The sequence below is a fragment of the Haematobia irritans genome, chromosome 5 (genome assembly GCF_050003625.1).
Source record: "Haematobia irritans isolate KBUSLIRL chromosome 5, ASM5000362v1, whole genome shotgun sequence".
Taxonomy (NCBI): Eukaryota; Metazoa; Arthropoda; class Insecta; order Diptera; family Muscidae; genus Haematobia; species Haematobia irritans.
The window spans coordinates 76,445,549-76,458,234 of NC_134401.1; the positions used below are offsets into that span (position 1 = coordinate 76,445,549).

At 39.2% G+C, this 12,686-nt stretch overlaps 1 protein-coding gene across 2 annotated transcripts in view; it reads right to left on the reverse strand.

Annotated features, from left to right (window-relative positions):
- Window positions 1-1,561: 1,561 nt before the first annotated feature.
- The window catches only part of LOC142239061 (uncharacterized), a 327,842-nt gene continuing 316,717 nt past the window's right edge, over window positions 1,562-12,686 (reverse strand). For both annotated transcript variants that reach the window (XM_075310826.1, XM_075310827.1), the window contains exon 7: window positions 1,562-9,436. In XM_075310826.1, the coding sequence (XP_075166941.1) occupies window positions 2,425-9,436 (7,012 nt within the window). In that variant the 3' untranslated portion in view covers window positions 1,562-2,424. The remainder of the gene's footprint in view (window positions 9,437-12,686) is intronic.

Here is a 12,686-nt window from a genome sequence, read left to right on the forward strand (position 1 = left end):
TTGCTTCTCCAAGAGGCTCCGGAGGTCAAATCTGGGGATCGGTTTATATGGGGGCTATATATAATTATGAACCGATGTGGACCAATTTTTGCATGCTTGTTAGAGACCATATACCAACATCATGTACCAAATTTCAGCCGGATCGGATGAAATTTGCTTCTCTTTGAGGCTCCGCAAGCCAAATCTGGGGATCGGTTTATATGGGGGATATATATTTATGGACCGATGTGGACCAATTTTTGCATGATTGTTAGATACCATATACCAACACCATGTACCAAATTTCAGCCGGATCGGATGAAATATGCTTCTCTTAGAGGCTCCACAAGCCAAATCTGGGGGTCCCTTTATATGGGGGCTATACGTAAAAGTGGACCGATATGGCCCATTTTCAATACCGTCCGACCTACATCGATAACAACTACTTGTGCCAAGTTTCAAGTCGATAGCTTGTTTCGTTCGGAAGTTAGCGTGATTTCAACAGACGGACGGACGGACGGACATGCTTAGAACGATTCAGAATTTCACCACGATCCGGAATATATATACTTTATGGGGTCTTAGAGCAATATTTCGATGTGTTACAAACGGAATGACAAAGTTAATATACCCCCATCCTATGATGGAGGGTATAAAAATGATATTGCTAAAAATGGTATACTTTTTTCATCCAATCTGATTGAAATTTGGTACGTGATATCAGCATATGCTTTGTAAAAATAATACAGAAATTCGTCCATATCGGTTCATAATTATATATAGCCCTTATATAAGTCGAACCCTGAAATTTGATTTCTGGAGCCTCATTGAGGAACAAATTTCATTAGATCTGGTTGCTCTTTGGCTCTGTAGTCAAGAACTGAATGGGCTTATATAGGTATTTAATAGAGGTGTGCACGTGACACGAAATTGTCGTTACTTACGTTGATTGCAACGGCGTAAGTCACGAATATAATATCTTCGTGAGTATGCGTGAATAACGATTTCCCTAAAAATACGCTCACAAAAATAATACAGCATCCAAACATAAAACGCTTACGAGTTGAATTCATTTACAATTTTAGTGACACAAGAACGCTCTCGATTTTAAACATGCTAATGTTTTCAGACACGTCCCTCTGGTAAATTTCTCATAAAATTATTCGTGAGTCATGGTATTTACTTTCTATGCAATCCGTCATGGAGTGTACATAATATTCGGCTTGTCTGAACTTACGGCCGTCTATACTGTTTCTACTTCGCTTCCCTCACATGAGCTTGAGTTTATAACTAAACAAACGCAGAACATAAAACAATTTCATCATCCTTGTTGTTGGCTCAGAGAGGAATTTCATTTTGACTCCAATCCTATTACGCCCCCATTCCATCTTATCAAACACCGATGTTCTACAGGGTAGTACTGATGATGAAGTATGGTGTATGGTAATCGACTTTTTGCAAATATGTGGTATTGCTGTGCGTAATGACACAAGTGCTTTTGGTAATGAGTTTTTCATCTTAACTACTTACTCAGATTTTCTATCCACATTTTTTTGGGAGAATAAAATAATACTACATAGAGTTCTTTGTTTTGTATGTGTATTGTATGTATATCAATTTATTTAACAAATATATGTATAAATATCAATTTTATTTATTTATATGTAAGAATATTGTAGTGTGTAAGTATGCAATGCATATGCATCCGTATGTATTAATGCTATATGTTCGGTTATATGTATTGAAATCAATAATAATTAATTTAAAACAAAAAAATTTGCTTGCTCGAACATGCAAACGGACAACATTTCAAAGGAATTGGAGCAGGAGTAGTTGAAGGAAGTCAATCTATAAATTAATATGGAAATGTTGCATAAATATTTTAAAATAATTAACATTTCCATTAATAAATATATGTATGCGAGATATGTGCATGTGTAGTATTACGAATTACGAAATAGTACATATGTATGTTAATTGATATGTGTGTATCGTATATATATATATAAATACATGGATCATATGCTGTATGTCAATCTTGAATCTCGAGGCGTCGGAGCAGGAGATGTGAGTCCCATACAAGGTCGACCATCCATGGACCACTTTGAGTAGGCATAGCTGGCGATGGGCCGCAGGCATCATTTCTGACAATCCGTCATTATCGTTGATGTGATTCGTGATTAAGGTACAGCAACAAATAGTAGTAATAATAAAAAATTAATAAAATAATAATTATAAATAATTGTAACCGTAAAGAATACGTGAAATTATTCGAGTTTCACATGGATTAACGATAGACTGAGATAGACTTGTCGTTTTCCCATGTGGCCGATATAGATTAACTAAGGTGAAGTGAATGCTCTGGACATACTAAGGGCTTGGTTAACAAATTCAATTAGTTTGGCTTGCTTAAATGTAATCGGTAATCGGCTCTGTTAATGACCCTCATGGCAAAAGTCGCGGATTGAATCGACCCATGAAGAGGATCATGCCAGTTGGATTGTGACGGACGAAGTACAGGAAAGGTTTGTCAAAACGTAATCTGGGAGCATCGGGTACGCGAGCCTGACGCGGTCTTAGAGGAAGTGGTAACTCGAGGTACTTGGGGTCCAGGAGATCGTCATAGAATCCTCGTCCTAGTGCTGAGTCTTGGACAAGTGAACCGAAATCGATTATCGATTCGGATGAGTCAAAATCATCATCCTCATGAGCATCGACATCTTTGTTACGTTTGCGTAGTGGTGGAGCTGGGTACATTTCAACGTGATGGTGGTCAGCAATTTTCTCTTCGCCACATGTACTGAATGTATTGATTTGGATCATGTCGGAGAGATAGATGTCACGGTTGGAAGATCCAGTCAAGCCACCCAAATCGGCATAATCTGACTTGAAGAGACCTTTCAGTCCCATTTTCTGTAATCCAAGTGTAGCATTCACAAATGATCTATGTGAGAATCTTGGCAATTGAACTTCCATGCCGGGGCGATCCATAAGGGAAGTTAGCAAGTTACTCCAAGCATTCTTAGTGATGGCTGTTTCCATAAGATCCTTTTCAAGTCGATCCAAATTATCAGACGGTGAAATGGTGCTCTGGTGTCCCGGCATTACATAAATCATGCTCACCGTATCCTGTATGCGGCCAAACGCGGCAATAGTTGCATCTAGGGTTGGTTCGTATCCAGCAGTAAAACCGCTCTTGAAAAGAACTGCAGGAATTGGGACAAGTCGACGTTGTCGAACTGTTGGATGTACCTGGAAAAATAGTTCACCATCTCGGTCTTGTGTTGAGCCATGGGAACAATCAGTTTGAAACAGATTGGCCGATATAGTGGCGAGAGGACCATTCACCCAGACACTGTTTGTGCGCAAATACTCCAAAACCTTGCCCATTGTGTGGCGCTTCACGAGTAGATTTGTCCGTCTTCGGATAATGTCATTTACTACATGGAAATTAACTTCCTCCACATGACCGGCATAGAGCTGTTGTGTTTTCTCCTTGAAGAATTGTAAAATTTTGCCATTGGCACGATCACTGAAAACCTCGCGAACAAAGGCTGTGGTGGCAATATCGCTATCCATAGCCCTTTCGACAGAATCAGTGATATTCTTAAAAACCAAGTGTGGATTGAAGGTCACCATATCGTCCAATTTTAGAACATCGTTCATTTCGCCAGAAGTGCTACCTCTAGCTCCCAAAAATACCATAGACAGCATGGAGGTCAGGGCAAACGGCGATATAACAAGACTTCTGGCTGAACTAATTTTTTCCGATGTGATCGATTTCCAGTAACTGAAAGCTAGCTCATTGCACAGTTTAGCAAATGCTAACATGTCTTCATCTAAATTGGCTAGAGATGCCTCAAGGCCTTTGGAATTGAGTGGTGATGGATCTAACTTAACTGGAGGTCGAGTTGCTAAAGAGGATCCAATCATCAAGTTGCTCAATTGCGGAGGCCTTTGCATGGGACGTTGTTGAGGCGTTACCACATTATAAGTCAGCACTTTGTTAGGCGCGGTCTCCTGTGGAAGCTGTTGTGGTAGATAGGATGGTTGTTTGCTATACAAAGGCTCTACGGTATCTTGATACAAGGCATAGGCGGGTTGCTTGTTGAAATAAGAGACGGGCTTCAGTGTATTAAGGCGTCTGGTTGTAGATACGGTTGGTTTTGGAGTGGTTGTCGTACTGGTGGACGATTGAGTGGGGGTTGGTAACTTTGGAACTACATAACCAAATTGATCATCTTCGTCTTCTTCATCGGCTCCTTCAAATGCCAATTCACTATGGTCGCTTTGAGTAATTACATGGGTACTGGTTGGACTATCGGTTTCAGCGATCAAGTTAATGGGTTTCGGTGGCGATAGCATATATTCACCTTCTTCGGGATTTGGATTGGTGTTCATGCTATCTGTTTTCTTGTCGATATTATCCGATTCCGCTAGAGGTACCTGTGGTTGCATCGTAGTAGTTGGAGCTGAGGTACTTATTATAGAGGAATAAGAGTTTGTTTGTAATTCTGTTTCCGAATCAAATGTGCTATTTTCCGTAGATTCCATCGTTGAAGACTCCACTGGGTGTGCTGTAGTCGTTTCTCCCAATTTAATATAGGGATCACCTTCGATCAACTCACTGGTCTCATCCTCTTCTGAAATCATGGCAGATAATTCATCTGACGTTTCCTCACTCATCTCATAGTTTAGTGTGGTCGTTGCCTTTTCATCTAATTCAGGTTTGCTATAAGCTGTGCTGGTGGTATCATCCATAATATAGGTTGATTTGGTGGTATATTCTTGTATATTTGTGGTATCTTCAGAGTTTATTTTAGTGGACTCCTCTCCATATTTAGTTGTTGTACTCTCAACTTCAGTCACGCCCATAGGATGTACACTTGTATTAGCCGTGTCATCTTCCTCAGTCATTGCAGATTGCGGGGAAGCATCAGTTGTGGATTCTTTAACATTTTCTGTATATGATTCCTCTTCTGCGGATTCCACCTCAGTGGTAGCAGTTTCAAGCTCACTTAAATTTTCCTCACTGCTTTCTGTTGGTGCTAGTGTGATTAAGTCTAGGTCTTCGGACATATGTGAAACTGTTGTGTACGATTCTTTATTTGACCCATCCACATATTCGTAATTAGCAAGTGTATATGAAGACTGTTGTGTTATCTCGGATGTTTCAATGGCTTCATCAGAGCTTTGCCATTGGTTCTGTGTTGTTTCCTCATGGGAAATGTTAATTCTTGTTGTAGTATCTTGAGAGTTGTCAGCTTCGAATAGGGCTTCCCTATCACCCATGTTTTCCAAGGATTCTTGTTCACCATAGATTTGTGACTGATGAGAAATGCTGAGTGTTGTAGTTTCTTCATTACTTTCATCAGTTGTGTCATTTTTAGTTGTAGAAGAATCTTCTTCGGACGAATTCGTCGATGCGGATTCCTCGCTATGTTGCTCACTCTCCCGCTCCTCCGTATCGGTGGATGGGTACGAATTTGTTGTTGTGCTCTCGGATACTTGATTCCACGATTCTATTTTGGTCATTGTTTCCATAGGTTTTTCCGGTTCAGACACAGGTAATTCTATATCTACACCACCATAGCCGGCCATCATAGTTGAACCAGGAAATACTGTGGATAGGTTGACTTGTTGCAGAGTTGTTTCATCAATAGCAGAGTTTGTTGACTCATCCTGTTGAGAAGTGATGTAGCCTTCACTTGCCATGACGTTTTCTAGTCGTTCAAAATCTAGGTTTTCATTGAATGTTTCCGGCTTAGAGGCTGCACTATCTTCATAACCGTCGAGTATACTAGTCTGCGATGCTGATTCAAGGTTCTCGCTTTTGTTGTCTTCATCTTCGCCATAAGAATCTGCCAGACTGATAAGTGAATCTTCGGCAGCTTTTGGAGGCATAAGGAATGAGGTGTTCAGTTTGGCCACGTTAGTGAAGCGGTTGTGGTTGAAACTCTGATGTTCGACGGGTATGTATAGGCCATGGCCTCCGTTGGATTGCTGGTTGTCATTGTAAGCTTGTTCAATTGGCATTGGAATATCCTGGTTGTGGCCCCCGTTAGATTGCTGCTCTTCATTGTAAGCTTGCTGAATTAGCATTGGCATATTCTGGTGAGTGGTGGAAGAGAAGTGTTGATTATTGGTGTAGGTTGTGTCAACAGGTTTCGTCATCACTTTATCCTTATTAGACATCTGCTTAATGACATCGGACATAAGGAATGCTATCTCGTCTTTCGTTTCATTTGAACTCATGGTGTGGTAGTCAACCGAAATCGTATTGCTACCATCGACTAGTGTTGATGCAACAGTTGCAGCTTGGGTTTGGAATTCAGACATACTTATTTGTGAAGATGGTTTTATTATTTCCATATTCAGTTGGGGTTTAAGGTCAGCCACCAGAATAGGCTGATCATATATATCCTTGTCATCGTCCATAATATGCTCTTTTTGAGGTGCAGAAACGGGAAGTCGAGATTGTCCCATTATTGTGGTATGTTCTGAAATTTCTTGGGAATCGGTGGTAGTATCTCCATAGGATACGCTAGGTGGATCATAAGTCATTTCTGTCGTTACTTCGTTCATGATAGTTTGCGGTTCCTGGTCATAGAGTTCATCTATTTGCGTGTGTGGTAGCGCTGTCGTTTCTTGTTGTATTGTAGAAGTATAGGGCATATCGGTTACTTCCTTCGTGGTATTTTCCATTGACTCTTCGGTTGATTCACCTGAAATTTCTTCAGGTGTTGCTGTGATACCAGTGGGTAACTCTGTGACAGAATCGATTGTAGTGCTATATGTGCTGTCTGAGAAATTGTCCGATGTATGTTCGATATTTTGAAGGGCTGCGAAAGTTGATGTTTCTGCAGTGATTAGTGAAGGTTCGGTACTAAGTTCCGACGGATACATTGGTTCTGTACTATAATAATCCGTAGTTCCATAGATCGGTGATTCTGTACTAGCATTTTCTTTTTGTGTTGTATCCCATTCTAGGATAGACTTGGTGGTGGTGTCTTCCAGGTCATGTGTCGTTGACAGCATTTCTGTTACTTGCGTTGAGCTTTCAGTTGGAGTTGTAACATTCTGCAAAACTTCGGTAGTCTCCTTTAGTTCACTCAAAGCCGATGCTAACATTGTGCTTATGCTTCCGTAAACATTTTCTATGGGATCGTTTGACGCGGGACTATCAATTGAAGGGATCGTGACAGGTCGCACGTGTTTATTAGCCATTTCCTCCAGTTGTTCCATACTTTCTGCGCTGTCGTATTTTATTGGTTTCACCTTAGTTACGTTTGCCGCCACCACATCCTTATCGGCTAGTTCGGGCTGCTTCAGTGATTGCATTATTTGGTCAAAGGAATGCATAGCGTTGATGTCTTGGTCATACGGTTTGGAACTCTCCTGATGAATGGAGCTCAGAGATGGTATAGGCTGCTTCTTGTATTGATAGGCATTGGAATCTTCGGAGCTATCCTGAGTGAAGCCGTAAGAAGGTAATGGGTAACCTGCGGTGCCAATGTTTGAACTTGTCTCAGCAGTGTTGGTTACAGGTTTTGGATTTTCAGTAGTAACTCGGACCGATTTTGTTGGTTGATATCCGGGAAATTCTTCTACAATAAGACTTTGCTCACTTTGGGTTGTGGCAAGTGGTACTGGTGAATATACTGCAGTGGTAGAAGGCACAATAGTTGTTGTTGTAGTCGTTGTCTTAGGTGTGGTGGTTGGTTTGTGGGGCTTAGGACGAGGCCTGTGATATGAAACATGTTGATAATTATTGTGGGCAATTTCCTGATGAGCCGATCCTTCGGCCGTCAGGTCTGCAGATATTGGTGTCTGATGTGTCGGTTTGGACGAAGGTCTGGATTTTTCAGCACTGTGATCGGTTGAAGTAGTGGGGCGACCCGGTTGTCGAGTAGGCTTCTTCTTCTTTTTCTTTGGGGCTGTAGTGCTGGTACTGTGTGGTGCTTCAGTCAAGGGAATGGATGTAGGTGTGGTGACTGGCATCGTTGTGGATTCTGTTGATGTGGTTGTGGTAACTTTTTCGGTAGTAGTGCTAGGCTTTATAGATGATCCGTTGTCATCAGAAATCGGTTTGTGAATAGGTTGACGGGTTGGCTTCTTCTTTTTCTTTTTGGGAGCAGTTGTAGAAGAGGAAATAATTGGCTGTGCTTCTGTTGTCGTAGGGGTAGTTATTGGAGCGGGCGTGGTGGTTGTGGTAGTAGTTGTCGTAGGGGCTAGCGTTGTCGTTGTGGTAGTAGTTGTTGTTGTTGGGGCAGGCGTTGTTGTGGTAGTAGTTGTCGTTGGGGCAGGCGTTGTTGTTGTTGTGGTAGTAGTTGTCGTTGGGGCAGGCGTTGTAGTTGTGGTAGTAGTCGAAGCGGTTACGGTAGTAGGCGCTGGTGTCTTGGTCGGCGATTCAGAGCTTTGTGCAGTAGTCGTTTCAACGATTTCCACAACGTCGGGTGTCATGGTTGTTGTTGAAGTTGGCTTTCTCTTAATCTTCTGTTTTGTAGAGAGAGGTCGTTTAGTGGTCGTATGTCCACCGTTAGGTTTCTTTACTCGATGTGGTGGTAGAGGTCTTCGTTGCACATGCGGTGGCTTCTTGCCCAGATTTTCTTGCAACTTCACTGAGTCTACCGTCTGACCGTGGACAATTTCGTGATTATTTATGAATACTCTCTTCGTTGTAGACTCCACTTGGATCTGTTCTGGCAACTTGTTGTAGATTGGTTGCATGTGCATTTGTGAAAAACCTTCATAGCCTTGCATGGTGGCCGTTAAATGCTGGTATTGTTGCATTCCCGTGTACACTGACTCGTGGGAGTCAAGCTCTTCTTGAATGACTTGGGGTGTTACTTCCGTAGTAGTTGTAGTGGTACTTGGCTTGCGTTTATGACCTGGCTTACGCTTATTGGGTTTCGTTTTCACAGTGGTCGTCATGGGTGGCTCTTGGGTGGATGTCTCAAGTATTTCAGTATCTGGCGTCATAACTATCTGTTGTGGTTTCTGTTGTGGGAATATCTCCACATTACCAGTATTGCCAAAGATTGCTGGAAGTATCATGGACCAGGAAGAGGAAACATCGGGTGTATCCAATATAGGCACTGTATTGGATGATGAGTTCTTATTGGACTCCACTTCTTTGTTTAAGACAATCTGTACACTGTTTACAATATCTTCAACATTCTTCTCGGGATTCCTATTTTCGGACGGTCCATGGTGAATAATTGTTGGACCCTCTCCATCACCATTGGCCACAATACTTTGAATTTCCTCCATTGTCATGAGGCGTTTGACCAGTTCACCTTGGTCATCGAATGTGTAAAATTCATAGCGGTCTGGATTCAGAAGGTCAATGGGACTTGCCACCTGCAATGATGGCTGGGGTTTGGGAACTTTGTGTCCAAGAGCATCGGTGAATTCGGGCTGATCTCCATTGAGTATAACAGCTATTGACGAGGAACTGTAAGAGTGATAAATGAAATGAGATTAGTTTGAAATAGTTAATATTTAGAATACAATCTGACCGTAAAATATGACAGTCACTTTGCTAGTAATAATGGATCATCTCCTCTCTCTGAAAAACACAACCAACTCTCCTTGATTGTGTTTTTGTTTGTTTTCTAGTGTTTTGTAGTGTTTTGTAGTAATATATATTAAAAAATTCATTTTCACAATGAGTAAAATTCTTCAACAAAGAATACACATTAAGTTTAATCAAACTTCCTACCCGAAAAAGAGGAAGAAGAATATGTTGAACAACCTATTTCTTTCAAATGTTCTGTAAGGGAAATTATTTATACCGCATAAATTTTAACGTTCCTATTCGATTAACCCGAAATTTTGAAATATTAAAAGTTTAATACTTTCAATTTAAATAACGACCCCCTTCGTCGATTATGTGTACAAACAAAAAACAACTTCCTTTAAGTTCGTTACTCGCTTAGATTTCCTTTAATGAAAAATGCGTTGAAAATTAGCTCGAGAAATTAAATAGATGAATTCCATTAGATTAGTGCACTGTTAGAAAAATATGTTTTTCATATGTTTCGATATAAACAAAATGTGTTTCGGGCACAATTTTTAAACACAATATATTTAAGTGCAAACATGTAATGTTCTCAAACTAACACTAAATGTTTGGAACACATATGTTAATATGTTAGAATATATTATGTTTGGGGCATGCATGTTTCATAAAAATTATATGTGTGAATGTAAACATATATAAATTTACAAATTTCGAGTAAACATATATATGTTGTGATATTTTATTCAGAGAGCGACAGAGAGAGAGAGAGAGAGAGAGAGTATAGAGAAAGAAATAGAGATAAAAACCGGGAGGGTTGACGAAAGATATCAAATTAACACAGCGAGAGAATCGAAAGAGGGCAATTTCTGTGAAACCGCTTATTTGTTGTTTCGGAAACTGCTTTATGATAAGGCCAAAAATTTTATATGCTTAAGTCTAAATATTATTTAATTTGTGTATATTATAAAATTATTTATGTATCTAATTATACAATTATTTTTCGAGCTTTATGGACAGATATAGATTAAGGAACATGGTTAATAGAGCCATTGAAAAGAAAACGCCAGATACCAATCTATACACGCCTGGACTGTACATGTTTCGGTTCGGGCGAATGAACCTTTCCACAGCCTTTAGTATAGATCTGGTTGGGAGAGATAACTCAATTTTGGGCCCTTTATGCTAACTCCTTATGGAGAAAACATTTGGGAAATTTCCTCTTACAAATTGAATCATCTTTTCTCCCACTGTACATCATCTTTTCATATAACTTACAAGTCCCTTAATCTTATTTTTATTTCGTTTTGTTACATAGTAATGCAACAACACGAAATTTATTTTTAGAAAGCTAATTTGTTAGAATTCACCTAAGTGGTGAACAGTCGAACAATGCTTATTGTTTCTACAGTCAACTACAACATATGACAATTAACAGAAACTGGTTTCCAGGATACAACAACAATTCTAACGCGTACATTAGTCGAGTTTTTCCTAGTTTTACGACGGGCTCATCGTTGCTTATTATATTACATGTTAGCCTGATACCGAAACAGGCAATTGACGTCCAAATGCATTATATCTAATTATACAATTATTTTTCGAGCTTTATGGACAGATATAGATTAAGGAACATGGTTAATAGAGCCATTGAAAAGAAAACGCCAGATACCAATCTATACACGCCTGGACTGTACATGTTTCGGTTCGGGCGAATGAACCTTTCCACAGCCTTTAGTAATATAATGCATTTGGACGTCAATTGCCTGTTTCGGTATCAGGCTAACATGTAATATAATTATTTATGTATGTTTATACTCGACCCCACGTTCTTCCTTTGTTTTTGAATCCCTTCCAAAATTTCAAACTTTTATACCAAAACCAGTTTTTTATTACAAAATTGTTATTTTTGCAATCAAAAAATAATATTTTATCCAAAAGCTCAGTCCATTTCGTTTATATCAAGCACTGTTTCTGACTGTAAATCTTTAATAACCCACATTTCGAAGTTTCATTATAAAAATTTAATATAGTATAAATATAAATGTGTAAATTAAAAACAAAAAAAACAATTGGTGTTTGGTCGGAGCAGGGATTGAACCCACGACCCTTTGCATGTACGGCAGACATGCTAACCACTGTTCCACGTTGCCAACACATGTATGTTTCTGTTAAATAATGTTATGTTTGCATGGGCTCGTGGGCGCTGCAAACTATGCTATATAAATGTAACTTATAACGATAATTGTCTTCTGGTGACTATAACAGCTACGTAGCTCAGTGGTAGTGTGTTGGCTTACAAACTGTATGGTCCTCGGTTCGATTCTCCGTCCAGGCGAAAGGTAAAATTTAAAAAAATTATAAAATTGAATAATTTCTTCAACATTATTTATATTACAGAAAAAGGTGCCAAGAACTAAAAATTTTCGTGGAAGTGAAAATTATGTTAGGGAATGAGCACAATCTTCTTTGGGGAAAATTCTTCCAAGCATATAATATTTTTGGCTCAAAATGCTTCCAAAAATAGAATATGTTCCCATAAAACAAACATATTAATGTTTCGGCAGTATCCAATAATATATGTGCTTCCTGCAAAATATGTTTGGAACATATGTTAGAGAGGCGACTTTTTTTGAGGGTGTGATGTCTTTCTAATAACAATAGACTTGAAGACTCGAAGACAATCCGCTTAGATTAAAACCAATATCGATACTGCCTTATTGACTAATTATAAAATTATTGTATATCGTGTGTAATGCCTTATACATATATAAATTAATTTAACCTGGAATATAATTATTCGCCAAAAAAAGAATCATTGACATATGGGAACTTTATTTTTATTAAGATCAACTGGTTATAACTTATTCCTCATCACTTCGAAAAAAATGACAAGATATAATGGCATATGTTGCCACCTGATTACTAAAAATACATGGTAACTATTTTATTTAATTACTAATTTATTGCTACATCCTCATATGTTCCAAACATATTTTGCAGGAAGCACGTATATTATTGGATACTGCCGAAACATTAATATGTTTGTTTTATGTGAACATATATGTTTGGAAGCATTTTGAGCCCAGAAATATTATATGCTTCAAAGAATTTTCTCCCGAAGAAGATTGTGCTCATTCCCTCACATAATTTTCACTTCCACGAAATTTTTAGTTCTTGGCAC